General features: G+C 35.9%; 2 protein-coding genes across 3 annotated transcripts; one reads left to right on the top strand and one right to left on the bottom strand.

Moving 5' to 3' along the window:
• Positions 1 to 577: 577 nt before the first annotated feature.
• On the top strand, positions 578 to 2437 carry gadd45gip1 (growth arrest and DNA-damage-inducible, gamma interacting protein 1). Its single transcript, XM_056234043.1, has 2 exons — positions 578 to 1011; positions 1921 to 2437. Exons 1-2 carry the CDS (start codon positions 578 to 580, stop codon positions 2210 to 2212), a joined length of 726 nt encoding a protein of 241 aa, XP_056090018.1. The 3' UTR covers positions 2213 to 2437.
• A 318-nt stretch (positions 2438 to 2755) lies between these two features.
• zgc:158403 (tetratricopeptide repeat protein 39A) lies at positions 2756 to 17489 on the bottom strand. Of its 2 annotated transcripts, none has more exons than XM_056233695.1 (18): positions 17205 to 17489; positions 14838 to 14932; positions 14178 to 14309; positions 12331 to 12392; positions 12063 to 12130; positions 11310 to 11374; positions 10727 to 10826; positions 10575 to 10640; positions 10352 to 10460; positions 9462 to 9532; positions 7999 to 8058; positions 7014 to 7175; positions 5160 to 5251; positions 4899 to 5019; positions 4701 to 4812; positions 3622 to 3736; positions 3416 to 3532; positions 2756 to 3316 (listed from the first exon to the last, which is right to left on the bottom strand). In XM_056233695.1, the coding sequence occupies exons 1-18, from the start codon at positions 17376 to 17378 to the stop codon at positions 3205 to 3207; spliced, it is 1833 nt and encodes a 610-aa protein (XP_056089670.1). In that variant the 5' UTR covers positions 17379 to 17489; the 3' UTR covers positions 2756 to 3204. The 2 variants fall into 2 exon arrangements, with proteins under 2 accessions (XP_056089670.1, XP_056089681.1); XM_056233706.1 differs by having other exon boundaries at positions 14838 to 14936; positions 17205 to 17345.
• Between the last annotated feature and the right edge of the window lie 161 nt (positions 17490 to 17650).

Here is a 17650-nt window from a genome sequence, read left to right as displayed (position 1 = left end):
CCGGACTCTGGGATGAACAATACCAGCGGGACCATATCCATTTAAGACCTTAATTTCCAACAATAGGATCCCACTGTGCCGCTAAACTACCGGAAAAGATTTAAGGGTCCAGCATTCAGGACACACAAAACCTCTGAGGATTGAAATAGCATTGTTAAAGGCCCCCTGAGGTGATGATTAAACTCCAAACGAAAATGATCAGGGAGGAGCGAGAGAAAGAGAGACGACTCATCAGTCCCACAATACTGACACAAACTGCCCAACACTCAAGAGGAAAAAATACACATTTCTCATTAAAGGCACAGTTCCCCAAAAATGAAAATGATGACAGAATTTTCATTTTTGGGTGAACTATCCCAACAGCACAGAGCTGCACAAACTGGTTTCTTAAACATGACAGTGAGTTCACTAAGGAATGTTTCCAGCAAATTGTTGAATCTGTGCCACGAAGAATTAAGGCAGTTCTGAGGGCAAAAGGGGGTCCAACTAGCAAGGTGTAGGTAGCCTACCTAATAAAGAGGTCGTTGAGTGATCATAATTTCCTTTGACACTTTCATTTACACCAGCAGAGGGCGTAATGACGTCAGCACCACGCGTCCGTTTGATGACGTCAGAGGTCACTGGGTTGTCATCAAACATGGCGGCCTCCTTGCTGAGCTGCAGGACAGGCTTATTCTTTGGTGTTAGTAAATTAAACTCCTTTATACCGGCTGTAGTCCACCAGATCGCGAACTATAACCCAAGACCCCTCTGGTTGAATATAAAGAACCCTTATATACCGAATAAAGAGAGCGAGAAGACGCCCGACTGGCAGAAGACTGAGAAATATGATCGCAGACTGTTCGGCCGCTATGGACGCGCGTCAGGGATTGACCCGGCCAAACTCTGGCCCTCTCACGCCCGGCTGGAGGAGCTGGTGGCCGAGGAGAGAGAGTGGCACCCTCCGGTCGAGGTGATGCTGGCAAACATCGCGGCCAGGGAGAAGGAGAAGGCGCAGAAGCGGATGGAGAGGTAAAGTGAATCTAGACTAACGTTAGTTTCTGTCGGATGTTTGCTGTCAACCGTATTCAACATACACTGTTGGGTGTATTCAACTAACTCCACATATTCATTGATAAACGGTTCACCCCAAAATGAAAATTGTGATTATTTACTCACCTTTACGTTGTTACAAACCCGTTATGATTTGTGTTTCTTACAATGTCCGAGGTTCGGTCTCCACACATGCAGCGATGGAGAGACTGGAGCTTTCAAACTCAATAACCTTAAAAGTTGGCTAATCATCTTATTATTTATTGTTGTGTGGCAGTTGACAAACATTATGCTGGTAAAAGTAATTCACGTGATTTATCATCTATATTCCAAGTCTTCTGAGCCCGTTTATGAAATTGATTTATGTGACGTACAGACCGAAATTGAAACCGTTATTCAGTGAGAAATTACTAAAAAACATTCAAATTTGACGGTTAGGACGTCTTACGAGTTATGACGTCAAATGTTATTGGTTCCCGCGTGTGCCGTGTCCAATCGCTTTAAAAAAATCTTGATGTATTACAATTAAATTGTTTTGATTCTTTTATAAGATGGAAACATTCTTATTCTTTATAGTTTATTTAATTTAAGATGCAATTTGTTGTCATTTGTTCTTAAAGGAATAATTCCCCCAAAAATGAAAATTATCCCATGATTTACTCACCCTCAAGCTATATACTAGGTGTATATGACTATCTTCTTTCAGACGACGAACACATTCTGAAATTTAAATTAAATGTAATAATATAATAATAAAATAGTTTACTTCCTCCTGTAAATAAATCAGGTAGATATTTCTCCCTTGTTTTTAATTTAAAATCATTTGCAATGCTTCATTGGATCGTAGTTCTTTTCCTCACTAAAACTTTTTGCTTTGTTTCCACACAGAGAGAAGACTATTGCTGCAAACATGGCCAAAATGCCCAAGATGATCGCAGACTGGAAAAAGCAGAAAAGGGAGGCAAAACAGAAGCAAAGAGAGGAGAAAATAAGGCGGGACAAGCTGCTGGCCGAGGCGAGAGAGCGCTTTGGGTATGCGCTGGACCCCCGCAGCGCCAAGTTCAAAGAGATGGTTGCTGAAATAGAGAAGGAGGAGAAGAAGAAGAGGAAACTTCTGAAACGCAGTAAGAGAGAGGAAGATCAGGGCTTGCCCACAGCGACGGCTGAATCCAGCCAATAACCCTCACTGCCCAGAACAAGGACTTTTATACAGTGCTACTGTACTATATTGTAAAATTGGTTTCTTTGTACATGTCATTGTGATTATCGCACATTATTGTTTAATTAAAATCAGTCATACTTCAAAATAAACTGACTTCAGAAAATATACATGCATGTCTGACTGAAAACCTGTGATATTGAAAGAGCTTCATTAATAAATGTGATAACATAATTCCTTCTTAAATTGAGAACATACTTTTTAGGACCAATTTAGCTTATGCATGAAAAAGCAAAAGGAAAACTGATTTATTCATGCTGTAACCCATTGCATTGATTGTACGACCGGAAAAAAAAACATGCATAAATTATACATTTCCAAAATTATTTTAATAGCAATAATAATAAACATTAACTACTAATAAAATATATTGCATGACAAAAATAATAACCACAGTATTCGACAACTGAGTATTTACGATGCATGCTTGGGAATTATTTGATTATTATAAATGTTCTTGATTCATTCAAGAAAGGAATATAATATTCAATCCCACACTCAGCCTTACAATAATCAACATGTTTAATCATTAGAACTTAGTCTAAAATTGTTGGTCCAATTTATTTTTAAACACCGTCAGTTTTCCAGCTATTTTCCCTTATTAATTAAACCTGTACAGGACTTGGAAAAAAAAAAATACAGGAAAAAATATATAAATTTGATATCTAATACTCCCTAAGATGTACACTTTCACACAAAAGGAGCTTAAACCCTAGTTTACATTAGAAATATCCATTCATTATTTCTATTTACTAACTAAAATAAACATCAATTTGGCAACAACAAAAAAAAAGCTGGAGAAATGTACAAATGAGGTTTTTAGTGTCTCCTATAATAACACAAGGCAGTGCCACTGCATAAAAACCACACTGTGTCTTTGATCTTTCATATTCTCCCCATAGAGTGACCTGGTCATCAGAGAAGAGACGCTGTTGATTTAGGATCATCTTTCCTCACAAAGATGTTATTTCATCTTGGTCATTGGTGTCAGCCTTAAGTTTGATCAGGGCTGCATGGACCCTGAACTGCGTACGAGACTCCATCGAGTACTCTTTGTAGTTATTCCTGACAGGAGAGACAACAACAATGTGACATTTCAGACTGGAGCAACAACGAACCAGTAAAAACGAGTATTCAGTGTGTGAACTGTACTGGTTTTCTCACTTGGCTTTCTGCAGGAGTTTGATGGCTTGCTCTTTCCTCCCCGTGTCTATGCACAAGAGACTCGTCTCCAGCAGAGCATTAGGAACCAGATAATGGTCAAACTTCAGCTTCTTTTCACTGTTAAAGACACAGACACATCTCAAACTCCATCCTGAGACAGAACAAGCATTTGTGAAGGGCAACTGCATTAATACAGGAGCACTGGCCTGCTGTAAACCTGTCTGAAACAGTCCTCTGCCGCCTGCATCTGGCCTTGGTTCTTCAGACACAGGCCTTTCAGAAGCAGGATTAAACATGTGTCGTCCACACTGTACTCGTTCTCTACACATACAGAAAGAATGAGTGTAAAATTATATACAGGATACAGCATACTACAGTATAGGTAGGTTATATAAACAATATAGAACTACTGTATAAAAAGCAACTGCAACTGTTTGATTACCAACATTCTTTGAAATATCTTTTGTATTCAACAGAAGACAGAAACTCATAGCTTTAGAACAAAGTAAATGCTGACAGAATCTTTATTTTTGGGTGAATTATCCCTTTAAGGCCTGCTATTTTAAAAAACAATCAAGTTCAACTTTATTAAAAATATATTCAAAATAAAAAAATTATATTTTCTCTGCTACTTCTGCAGTAATGATGACAAAAGGTGTAAACCAACATGATTTTTAGCAGTTACTGGCATTTTAATAATTGTTAATAATTACAAATTATATATATATATATATATATATATATATATATATATATACATACATACACACACACACACACACCTTGTTACACCGTACACAATATAAAACAACATAAAAGTCAAAGTCATCTTGTGCCTCTTAGAATTTTACTTTTGGAAGTTTTAAAAAAGAATATAAAGAAATTAATGAATTTATTATGAAATATCTAAACATGAGGATAAATGGGTAATACAATCAATAATTTGATTTTAAAAACAAACTAATTGACCATGGAATATTTAGCAATTGATTATACAGAAATGATGGTACATATGTTTTTAAATATATGATTTCGAATGAATTTCCACTTGAATTCAAAAAATGTATTTGTCTAAAAATTGCTTATTATTTTACCATCTATTGCTTTATAATCCACAGTCTGCATTTATTTAACATGAAACCTTAAAACCTATTTGGAACATTTTTTTTAAAATATATCTCGACATATTCTATAAGAGTAATAGCAGAGAGTGATATTGCTAAGATTAGCAGAAATGTCAACTGATGTAATTTTCCAAAATACAGAGGAAAGTGTGTATCATTACCCGGAGCCGCCTGTAGGGTGCGCTCCGCCTCCAACAGCGTCTCCATCATGCCCTCGGTGAGCTCAGGCTGTTTGCTGATCATGGAAAAGCCATTCCACATGTACATCATCTCCTGAAATATGAAGCACATTAGTCAAGTATAAATATTGTCTTAGAAAATAAAGGGAAAAACGAAAGTGTACTGAATGTTATTCTTACAAGCACAGGAACAGGAAGTCTGATAGGATTGCTGCCTTTGTACCGTCTTGCTTTCCGAATGGCAAACTTCTCTGTGGGCGGAGATTTACCGGCTATCTTCTGTTTGTATGTTGGTACCTGTCTGAGAGTGAACAGGAAGTTAATGTCTGTTTTGATTCATATCATACTGTACCAAATTAACCCACATACAGAAAGACTTTATTTTTTCATGAAAGCCTCATCTGTCACCAGTCTTGGCAATGCAATCGCATGTGTGTTTACCTAAAGAGATCCACCTCATTATCCCCGAACGGCCGGGATTCTGAGTCTGGAAGCATGCTGAGATAAGCCGCCTTCATGTACACGTACATGGCCTGAGAGAGAAAGAGAGAGACAAGCATAATAATCCTTCTGTACACTGGAAACACACTGTACGTAATCACAACCAGCCAGAGAACCAACCAGTCCAAACAAAAACCTGGCAAAGACATAAGCCCACAAAGCCAATTTACACAGCTTACACATGGCAGTTTGTCTAATCGCTGCGATATAACAAATGTAGCATAACTTCAATTATTTACAAAAATACAGTGCAATCCCAGGCTTTACACCTGTACGGTTTGACTTCTTGTTTCTGAAGAGGAAGCCTGTCTGCATTTAGACCAGAGTTGTTGGCTAACGCTCCTGTTGGCTCACCAACTGCTGAGAACATTACAACACTCATTAAGAAATCGGTCATTTTGCCCTTTGTTTTACGTTTTACAGTTTTCTGACTTCGTGAATATGGACATTCCAGTGAGTACAAGTATTCACACTCATGTACCGGTAAGTGGAAGAAATGTAAACCTTCCTAAACTTAATTTCTTCACAATTTTAAATTCAAATACTAAGTAGAAAAATGAAGTAGAAACTGTTCCTCTGTGTCAAAATATTTACTATTTTAGTGCTGTCCTGTAAAATAAAAATAATAATCATAAAAATATAAAAAATAAAATAATTTTTTGTTAGTAGTGTGTGTGCCTTAAGAGGTTGGTATGTTTCCTCAGATGTCTTCAATTGTGTGTGAATTTATATATATATATATATATATATATATATGGAAATAGATGCCTGGTAGTGATGTCTAAATCTAAATACTACAAAAATGGTTATCTGGCTTTCAGTTTAAACACCTTTAAAGTGGGCAAAACATGGGAAGCAAAATGCATTGCTTTCTAGTTTGTATGACACACAATTTAAACACGCTTTCCCCCCACTATATATAAACTCACTTGATTTACATTCTGGGTGGAGGCCATTTTAAACATGTGACACAGAAATGTCTTGGCATCTATACAGATCACACTTATACAATCATGACGTGTGTTTCTCGGACAGCAAAAAATGTAATGTAAATGAAATTCTAGATTTACACTAAAACATTATATTTCAGGTGATTAAATCATTCTCATTGGGCCTTAATCATGAAACACAACCAGAACAAACTCTATGTGAACGCTTTGAATCAAATGTGATAATTTGCACAATGAATATTTTGTCATCTAAGTCATTTGAAAATTACAATTGAACGCTTAATTGTAATAAACTCGAAATCGCAATATGGCTTTCTGCTATTGTCAGATCGCAAAGGCAGCAATTTGATGAAATAAATGCGCTGCGTGTTTCAGAGTGAAGCACGGCACTGTGTTCTCGTCTCTGATGATGTGTTCACTGGCGTGAGGGCGGGGCAACCTGTCACTCAGATGAGATCCACCAATAGCAAACCACACAACCATTCAATCAATTTCCCATGAATAAAAATCAAGCCCCGCCCAGCGGTTTTCTATCAAAATATAAGTTTGATAAGTTTAACATTTTAAAATAAAGAAAATAAGACAGCCATAAAAATTTCTGTTGTAATGTGAAAAAATTATATTATTTTTCTTAAATTATCCGTTGTCTTTATTTCACGGTGAAATATTACAGTAATATTTCTTATTTTGTTTTTATTTAGTACTTTTGATATAGTAGTAGTACTAGTAATAATTATTATTATTATTATTTAAGCCCTATTAACATTTTCCCCCGAAATGTGCAGCCCTATCTGAAATGTTATTTTCATGTAAAATGCAGACTAGTTACACTCTTCGTTCTCACCTTAGACCAGCGGCTCTCCTGGCTGAGCAGGTCTGCGTAGAAGTACGCCATCTTCCAGTGTCTCTTAAAAGTGAAACACCACATCAGCTCCCAGTAGCACATGTGATGAAACTGTTTCCAGACCTGCTGGGCCTTACAGCCGTCCTCAAACAGCGCCACCGCCTGGATAAGCAGGGGTACAATTATAAGGTTAGTCAAAATTTCTTACAAAACATAAGTTTTGCATGACCACTTTCCACCTCTCTCTGACCCTTGTTTTTTTAAACCACAGTTCAATTGTATTCCAACCACTCTGAAGTCTTTAAAAAGGCTATGTTATGGCTTCTTCAAAGTCTTGATTTTGTTTTTGTGGTCTACTAGATTAGGCTTACATCCTTGTTCAAAAACACATTATTTTTCACATATTTTCCATTATTGCAGCACCTCTCTTCTCAGTCTGTCAGTAACGCTCTGTTTAGTTCCTGTCTCTATGAAGCCCCTCCTTCTGAAAAGCTCAGTGTGCTCTGATTGGTTGGCTGGATCAGTGTGTTGTGATTGGTCGGCTGGATCAGTGTGTTGTGATTGGTCAACTGCTTTGTCCCGCCCCTTACCATAATCATGAGTTTTAACACACTACTAACGTAAAACAACCAGGCCTCGTCCCTTTATTTTGCGAATTATTTAAATGAGGAATATTGTGACACTGTTTGTTCCTGGAAGAAACTCAAAACTACAATGGAGGCATTTCAGTGTAAACAGTGTTTACTGATATAGAGAATAACTCCCTCTGGAGTGACTTTGTAACTTTGCAGACGTTTTTCATGATTAAACAGCAACATTATACACTAAAAAAAAGTTGAACATGTAAAAAATAAACAATAGGTCATCTTTAAAATCATCAAAATAGAGAATAAAATGCTATGTGGTCAGATTCGACATGAAACTACTAATGTTTCAGTATTCACCACTTATGAATTCTGGTAAATGTTCTCCTCTTGTTGCTTACCTCATCAATGTTGCCCTTTATTTCTTCTGCCCGACCTGCAAAGAAAAGGAAAATCGCTCCCTGGAGAGATAATCAGAAAATGAGCTTCAATAAAAAGAGGTCGACCAGCATGGGTTTCTTTCCGGTTAGGGTTTGTATAGCAACTTGGCTGCAGCTGTTAACGTGGACATTTAATTGGATAAACATCTGTATTACCCTAAATAAAAATGAGTCATCATGGGGTGTTTTTCTAGAAGAGAAAGACTGCAAATTTTCAAATGTTCATATCTGTCAAGTGTAATTTGTCAGCTAGTGCAGTTTAGTTTAGTGTAGTTTAGTTGTGTAGTGTTGTTTAGTTGTGTAGTGTAGTTTAGTAGTGTAGTTTAGTAGTGTAGTTTAGTAGTGTAGTGTAGTTTAATGTAGCTGTGTAGTGTAGTTTAGTAGTGTAGTGTAGTTTAGTAGTGTAGTTTAGTGTAGTAGTGTAGTTGTGTAGTGTAGTTGTGTAGTGTAGTTTAGTAGTGTAGTGTAGTTTAGTAGTGTAGTTTAGTAGTGTAGTGTAGTTTAGTAGTGTAGTTTAGTGTAGTAGTGTAGTTGTGTAGTGTAGTTGTGTAGTGTAGTTTAGTAGTGTAGTTTAGTAGTGTAGTTTAGTAGTGTAGTTTAGTAGTGTAGTTTAGTAGTGTAGTTTAGTGTAGTAGTGTAGTTGTGTAGTGTAGTTGTGTAGTGTAGTTTAGTAGTGTAGTGTAGTTTAGTAGTGTAGTGTAGTTTAGTAGTGTAGTGTAGTTTAGTAGTGTAGTGTAGTTTAATGTAGCTGTGTAGTGTAGTTTAGTAGTGTAGTTTAGTAGTGTAGTGTAGTTTAGTAGTGTAGTTTAGTGTAGTAGTGTAGTTGTGTAGTGTAGTTTAGTAGTGTAGTTTAGTAGTGTAGTGTAGTTTAGTAGTGTAGTTTAGTAGTGTAGTGTAGTTTAATGTAGCTGTGTAGTGTAGTTTAGTAGTGTAGTTTAGTGTAGTAGTGTAGTTGTGTAGTGTAGTTTAGTAGTGTAGTTTAGTAGTGTAGTGTAGTTTAGTAGTGTAGTGTAGTTTAGTAGTGTAGTGTAGTTTAGTAGTTTAGTAGTGTAGTTTAGTGTAGTGTAGTGTAGTGTAGTGTAGTTGTGTAGTGTAGTGTAGTGTAGTTTAGTAGTGTAGTGTAGTTTAGTAGTGTAGTGTAGTTTAGTAGTTTAGTGTAGTTTAGTAGTGTAGTGTAGTTTAGTAGTGTAGTTTAGTAGTGTAGTGTAGTTTAGTAGTGTAGTGTAGTGTAGTGTAGTGTAGTTGTGTAGTGTAGTGTAGTGTAGTTTAGTTGTGTAGTGTAGTTTAGTAGTGACATGAACTAAATGCCACAAAAGTCCAATTTTCATTTTAGAGGGTCTTTAAAGCAACTTATTAGAATTAAACCAAATCCTTCACATGAACATGAGCATGTGAAGCAGAGAGAAGCAGAAGCAGACACATACCCGTGGGTATCGCAGGCGAAATGGCTTCAGTAGTCTCTCTGCCTCCTCCACCTCGCCCCCCTCGCCAGTACCTACACAAAACATCACTCTATTAATAACAATACAAATTTCAAAGAATTCTATTATTTCAGTATATACACTAACGTTCAAAAGTCTGGGGTCATTAAGATTTTTTAATGTTTTTTAAAGACGGCTGCATTTATTTGAGCAAAATTACAGTAAAAACAGTAATATTGAGAAAAAAATATTACAAAAAAAATATTTTTTGAATATATTTAAACATTTTCAGCATCATTACTCCAGTCTTCAGTGTCACATGGTCCTTCAGAAATCATTTTAATATGATGATTTGCTGCTCACGAAACATTTCTGATTATTATTAATGTGGAAAACAGTTGTGCTGCTTCATATTATGTTACATTTTGTTTCAGGAATCTTTGATGAATAGAAAGTTCAGAAAAATTATTTAAAATATTTTATTAAGACATTTTTAATGTCTTTACTGTCATTTTACATTTTTTTATCAATTTCTTTAATTAAACTTTTGAATGGTAGTGTGGTACCATAATATAAATGGTAAATTATATTAAATAACATGTTTTTTACATACATAAAAGTCAAATGTGTAATAAAATATTTAAATGTGTATATATATATATATATATATATATATATAAATAATTTAAATATACATCTAAATATTTTATTATTAAATTGTATTATATCCATCCATCTACCCAATTGTACACTAAATTATTGAAATGTAGTACTATCCCAAATAGTAATTATAAATTATCCATTAAAGTTGCACAATTAACTAAAGAAACATAACCAAAAATGTCTGATTTATGTGGATATCAAATGCATAATTCATCACAAATACATATTACCTAAAATAAAGGAGAGGAAGGTGTAGAAACAGAGCAGGAGGAGGGCACACAGCATAGAGCGCAGGGTGTGAGAGGTGGCTCCGGTGTACAGCTGAGAGATGCCAAATTCCTACACACACAAATTAAGAACACCATTAAGAAAAGAATTAACACATGACAAATATAAGAGTGTAATTTTTACTTCAATTCAAATTCGAGACATCTGAAGTCAAATTTTAAAAACCTTATCTCCAGAAAAGCCTGCAAACTCTAGCAGCTTGAGTATCCGTGCAGGAAACAGGGAAAGAGTCTGTGTGAGAGTGGAGAACAGACACGATTGACAGTCTGGAGTTTATTCATAGGAACAGAGACGCAATATCACACACACAAACATACCAAGTTGAAAGCCCCGATCCCAAAAGAGACTCCGCCCTCTAAATGCTTGTGGTTTGGTCCTTTGAAAGTTGTATCTGATTGGACGAAGGCGTGCAGCTCCCTGCATGAAAAACATTACGTCATACACAGCTGACAGATTCGCTGAATAGTTCAATTCAAGGGCATGATGTTGGTGCACGAATGGGAATCAACGATAGGTTGTTTCAATTGGTTTAAAGGGATAGTACACCCAAAAATGTCATTGTCATCATTTACTCACCCTCAAGTTGTTCCAAATCTGAATGAATTTCTTAGTTCTGTTGAACACAAAGGAAGATATTTTGAAGAATGTTGGCGTCCGTCCATAGTAGGAAAAAAAAAATACTATGGAAGTCATCGGTGCCCAAAACGGTTTGGTTACAAAAATTCTTCAAAATATCTTCATTTGTGTCCAGCAGAAGAAAGACATTTATACTTGTAATAATACAACTTGAGGGTGAGCAAATGATGACAGAATTAAACATTTTGGGGTGAACTATCCTTTTAAAAGGTGCAGGTGTCTTAATGGCACAAGATTTCTTTCACTTGCTTGCTAAAGACTTACTTGTATATGAGGTAACTGTTCCGTACTTTGATTCCTCCTTTAATAAAACCCACCATATTCTCATCCTGTCAACAAACAGAGAGAAATCAGGTGCAAATTTGAGCCCTGCACTCTTTCAAAAAGGTTCAATGGGGTTCTATGTTAAACCACAGAACCCTTTCTGCCAAAAAAGTCTCTATATTAGATGAAATGTCTAAAGAGTGGTGCAGAGATTATGTATTTCTGTAGGCCAAAGCCCAGAAACGAGTTAGCATTGTAGCAAATCTGGTTCCATCGTCCCCAAGTCAATGGTATGTTTTTTTAACAGGGTTTTGGTTAAACGCCTGAAATAATGTCTGCGGTGAACACAAGCTCAAAATATTTTTATGTTTTATTCTACGACATAACACACCAGTTACACTTTTTATTGAAAAAGTCGCTAAATGTGACTACAGAGGTTGTTCGGGACATTAGGGTATGTTTAATTCGTAAAATTTAATTATGATTAAAAAATCAATTAAATTAAAACTAAATCCATAAAATGATACCATGATGGGAACCCCTAAAATGTTCTATATATCGAGGAGCCTTTAAAGGAACCCTTTAAGGATCTATATAGAAACTTTTCTTCAAAAAGTGTGAAGTAGGACGGAGTGAAAAGTGGCCCTCACTAGGGGTTAAATTACGATATAGGCGTCTCACACCTCTAACACACCATAAATAACACCTGAGATTGTCTGCGTGTGAGTGATTGTGTCTTGAAATGTGTCAAACCTGTAAGAAGGTGAGAGCGGCTCTGTGTAGTAAACACTCGGCGTAACACACTTCAGCATGGAGATGCTCTATAAAACAACAAATAAAAATTATTCTGAGCTTGTTTGTGAAACATTTCATCTTAAAATTGTCATTATTAATGGCACCTTATACGAAATGTTAACTGTTAGTTTAACACTAGCCTAAAATTCTTTAGACATAACAGTAGGTTTGTTTGAGTCTTATTTCTCCTGTAATAATCACGCGAGACGGGAAGAGAAAAAGGCACCTTCTGTGAGGTCATCATCATTTGCTCCTCGACGACTCAGACTACCGGACTTCTTACGGAACCTGAGAGAGAACAGCAAGAAGTCAAGATATACGTGAACAAACACACAATGATGATGTCTAACATACGTCTGTACAACCACACTTGACCTGACTAACATCAGCCAAAAGCACTTACTTGTGGAAGATGAGGGGGAAATTGTTAATAATATCATAACATTATTTCTTGAGCAGCAAATCAGCATTAGAATGATTTCTGAAGCATCATGTGACACTGAAGACTAAATTACATTTTAAAAATAGTAAAATAGCAAACTTAAATTGTAATATTTCACAATATTACGGTTTTTACTTCTTTCAAAAGCATTACAAAAGCTAGTATTGCATCTTTTCAAATTGACAAATAAGCATAAATATTTAAAAATGTAAATAGATAAATGAATTATAATTTTTTTTTTTTCAAATACATTTTTATAACTAAATAAATAGTCATTTTTATGGACGCTTGTTTACGCCACTAAAAAAAAAAAAAAGGTAATTGTGACTTCATCTCACAATCCTAGCTTTTTTTTCTCAGAATTGCGTGATATAGTCACAATTGAGTATTTTTTTCAGAATAATGAGTTTATAACTCGCAGTTCTGACTTCATGACACTCAATTGTGAGAGAGAAAAAGTCTGAATTACGAGAAAAAAAGTCTGAATTGTGAGATCTAAACTCGAGAAACAAATTCAGAATGGCGACTATTTCTAGCAATTCTGAATTTTTGTCCCGCAATTGCTATGGAGCTAGAAATGTGTCTTTATTACATGCGAGAAAATATATGATCTGAGAGAGAAAAAAAAACTTTTTTTAGTCTCAAATATTATTTTTTGCTATTGGTATGAAAACCTTTTCTCTCAAATATTCTTTTTTCTCTCATGAAATGCTTTTTTGCTATCAGTGTGATAACTTTTTCTCTCAAACTTTTTTTTTCTCTCAGATCATTTATTTTCTCGCATGTAATAAAGACACATTTCTAGCTCCATAAATTGCTAGTTTATACTTTGCAAATCTGAGAAAAAAAAAGTCAGAATTGTTAGATAAAAATATCGCAATTATCTTTTAAAATGTTTTATTCTGTGGCAGAAACAAGCTTCCATAAATTTCCAATGATTTTAACCTATGAAATAAAATTGTATATGCTAATTGCTTAATTAATTTACCAACTGACGTAAAACATGTTACTGAACATTGGATATTCATATTTAACAACATATTTAATTTCAGTAATGTAATTTGAAATAAGTCTATTTATTTGTCAATTTGTAAACTCATTTATGAATTTACACTTCCTTTAAAATTAGGTTCTTTTAGGAGGCTCTCTTACGATTTAATCTGAGCGACGAACATAAGTATATACTTCAGCACAAACTAACATCACTCTCCCAAGAGTTTAGGAGGAAATCACAGAAGGATCTTCCTTTATGACTCACTCCTTCTTAAGCAAACCGAAAGTGAGCTGATGTGTGACCATTGCTACACCCACATACGCTCATCTGGATTAGCACGCATGGTAACATGGTGTGTGTGTGTGTGTGTGTGTGCAAGGACACATAGGCCTGTGCATCTCTTCTACTCCATTTAATCTACGTTATGCAAGGCCAATAAAAGTCCTCATTAGACATGACCAGCTGTCTGTCATTTAAAGCCACACCGTTACATCTCTATGCAAATACAAGCAAATGTAAACGCTGCAGAACTGGGTCAGCTGACATGGAAATAACCCCATTTGCCTAAAAGTTAAAAGGTCAGAGGAAAAGTGTCTCCATGACAGGAACGAATGCATTGTTTTGGCTCTCCTTCTACCTCTGGCACACCTCCTGCGCTCTCTTCATGGTGTTCCCAGCATGCACTATGTCGTCGTGTTGGAAGGTCATCATGGCCTGCATCTCTAATACTGTGGCATAGATCAGAGCGTGATACATGCTCTCTTTAGACCTGGAATACAACACAACACATGCTTTTACACTCGCAATGTGAGATCGCACTTCACAACCAGAGAAGGATAATGCCTTAAACTTTCTCTATGCAAGAATGCGGCTACATAAACTCGATTTCACATGATGTCTCGCATGGAGAAAGCAATTTAGCAAGTCTTTCGGCTATACGTTGATGAGAATAAGAGCGCTCTGTGTGTGGGAATATTGTCAGGCGTGAGGGTGTGTGATCTTTAGGTAAACATCCTGGAGAAGGGAGGGAGCCTGACGCAATTCTCGATCACAGCTGGAGTAAAGCATGCTATCTTGGGATGACATCTACAGTATAACAAGTACTTCACAGGGGAGCACATTTAAAGCAGCAAATGACTAAATTTGCTGGTGCATCTGACAAGAAAAAACAAAAACCTTTGCAACATGGGCTTGGTAGATACCACACCTTTACTAAACACCTCACCTGCTCTTAAAAATACAGATACTGGAGGGGTGGAGAAATGGAGGGAGAGAAAGATAATAAGACTTCTCTCACCGTGGCCGTAGTTTCTCCAAACTCTCATTAAAGTGGTTGTTGAGGAACAGATCCAAGGCCTCCATGCATTCATCAAGACAGGCCTGTAGGGAAAACTGTCTGGAGAGCACACACACACACACACACACACACACGATGAGTACATGACATAGACTTCAATTGCTTTTCTATTAAGCTAATTCTAATGACTACAGATTAGTAGTTGATATGGATTTTTTTAAAGCCAGAATCTAAAGTACACACTGTTCAATGACCAATATAATTTATGATGTTATATCATTTAATGATAGCAAAGAGACATGCACACAATATATTTATTTATACATTTTTAAGGATCTGTCAATAGATCATTTTCCTAGAAACTATAACAATGCTTGAAATACATAATTACATTATATGTAGATTGTGTAATTTCATATGAATTTTTTATTTATATTTTAATGTAATTGTTTATTTCTTTTAAAGCTTTGTTAATCGATCATTTTCCCAGAATTTATTTTTTATTTTTCGTGTGGGGCAATTATCAATTAACAAAGCTTTAAAATTAATAAAAAATTAATTAATACAGTACCAGTCAAAAGTTTGAAAACATTACTATTTATTATGTTTTTGAAAGAAGTGATCAAAAAAAGAAGAAAAAAAAACAGTGATATTGTGAAATATTATTACAATTTAAAATAAATTGTTTTATATTTGAATATATTTTAAAATATAATTTATTCCTGTGAAATTTGAGCCTCATTACTCCAGTCTTCAGTGTCACATGATCCTTCAGAAATCATTCTCATATGATGGAAACAGTTGTGCTGCTTAATATTTTTTGGAACCGGTGATACTTTTGTCAGGATTCTTTGATGAATAAAAAAAAAGTTTAAAAAGATAAGCAAAAGTTAAGCATTTAAAAAGTTAAGCATTTATTTAAAATAGAAATCTTTAGTAACATTATACACTACCGTTCAAAAGTTTGGTCAGTCATTTTTTTTTTTTTTAAAGAAATTAATACTTATTTTTAGCAAGGGTGTGTTAAATTGATTAAAAAAGTGATAGTAAAGATTTATATTGTTAGAAAAGATTTCTATTTTAAATAAATGCTGTTCTTTTTAACGTTTTATTCATCAATGAATCCTGAAAAATCTATCACAGCTTTTAAAAATATGAAGCAGCACGACTGTTTCCAACATTGATAATAAATCATCATATTAGAATGATTTCTGAAGGATCATGTGACACCGAAGACTGGAGTAATGATGCTGAAAATTCAGCTTTGATCATCATTGTAACAATATTTCACAATATTACTGTTTTTCTGCATGATGGATCAAATACATTTAGCCTTGGTGAGCAGTAGAGACTCCTTTCAAAAACATTTTTTTTAAAACTGTAGATACAGTACACATTTTTGTGAATCATTTTGCAGATGGTGAGGGCCCTTAAACTTTCGCAGAAATAAAATGGTCACATTAAGCTAACTTCTGCCAGTGGACAACTTTGCTCCGAGGCTCCCAAAGTCACGTGAACCCACTTGGTGAAATGACATTTAATAAATACTAAGACACAATTCAGACGTGTCAACAGCGCCCTTTATCAATTATGAACGCTACCTTGCAGAGTTCTTCAGCACCTGACCACTGAAGATATATTTAACAGGACTAATTAATGTCAACTGAATGATCCTGTTTTTAGAGGCTCGTTTAGATTCAAAAGTATACATTCATGGAAAAGCACTTGTGAGAAATATTGGTCTCCAGCACCTGTTCCATATGAAATTTATAAACCAATTAGCACGCATTTGCTTAAATCCTGCAAAAACAACTGGTGTAATGCAAATTGCATGACTTCACAAGTCATTTAAAGGTATCTCTAACCTTTAACTCTCTCAGCCGCAATGACTCATGTACAAACACACACATGCACCGCAGAATATGGCTCACACACTGTGTCACTCAGTCAAGGTGCCTGGTGTTTGCTCTGAGTACACATGAAGGGCTTGGACAGCCAGCGCCTTTGGATAAGAACATGAACAAGCCACACTGAACTGGGAGCAACTTGACCATTCTTGTGTGTAAATCATCTAGACTTGAGTATGGAAACCTTTCAAAACGTTCTTTTCAGGAACAGCATTTCATTCTCTCAATGAGAACATGAGCTGAGCTCAAACTCTATTGCAAAACAAGGAAGGAAGAGATGTGAAAATTTGGCATGAAAAAAACTGCCAAAACTAAACACAGACATACTGAATCAGCAATTTAGTAGGAAACACAAACCAGCACCGTTTTCAGTTTAGCTTAGTAGAAACTTGAAATGCACAGCATTGATGATGCGTTTCTTTAGTTTCAAAATAACAGAAACAAACTCACTCATACTCACTTTTCTGTGCCAGGTGCATTTTTCCCACTGGACATGATGGAGTATTTCGTCTTGTTTGCTGTCCTCCTCTGGGCCTTGTGGCCACACACACACACACCTGTCTCGAGGTCTCAGACTCCCTGTGAAGAGCTTTCCTTCAGGTCTCCAGTGGAAGTCCTCTCTCTCACTGTGCATGAAGGTGATGCATTGATGAGGAGAGTTTTGAGACTCGAGCTGGCAGGGAATATGGATCAGTATTCGGCTCGATTGGCAGAAGTGGTGGGTGTGTGTGTGTATTATGTGATGTGAGAACACACACAGCTCTCTCGAGTCGACTCCTCCTCAGAGATCAGTGTGAAAGGGACAGGAGTTCGTAGCGCCATCTAGCGGTAGGGTGAAGGAGGTGCTCGCATGTGACACGACGCACCAAACAATATGTAATTGCTGTTTCGTGGTAATTATTCAAG

The sequence above is a fragment of the Rhinichthys klamathensis genome, unplaced genomic scaffold (genome assembly GCF_029890125.1).
Source record: "Rhinichthys klamathensis goyatoka isolate OS25496 unplaced genomic scaffold, OSU_Roscu_1.1 h1tg000015l_1, whole genome shotgun sequence".
Taxonomy (NCBI): domain Eukaryota; kingdom Metazoa; phylum Chordata; class Actinopteri; order Cypriniformes; family Leuciscidae; genus Rhinichthys; species Rhinichthys klamathensis.
Note: the sequence above shows the minus strand (reverse complement) of the source record. Positions and strands in the feature narration are given on the sequence as shown.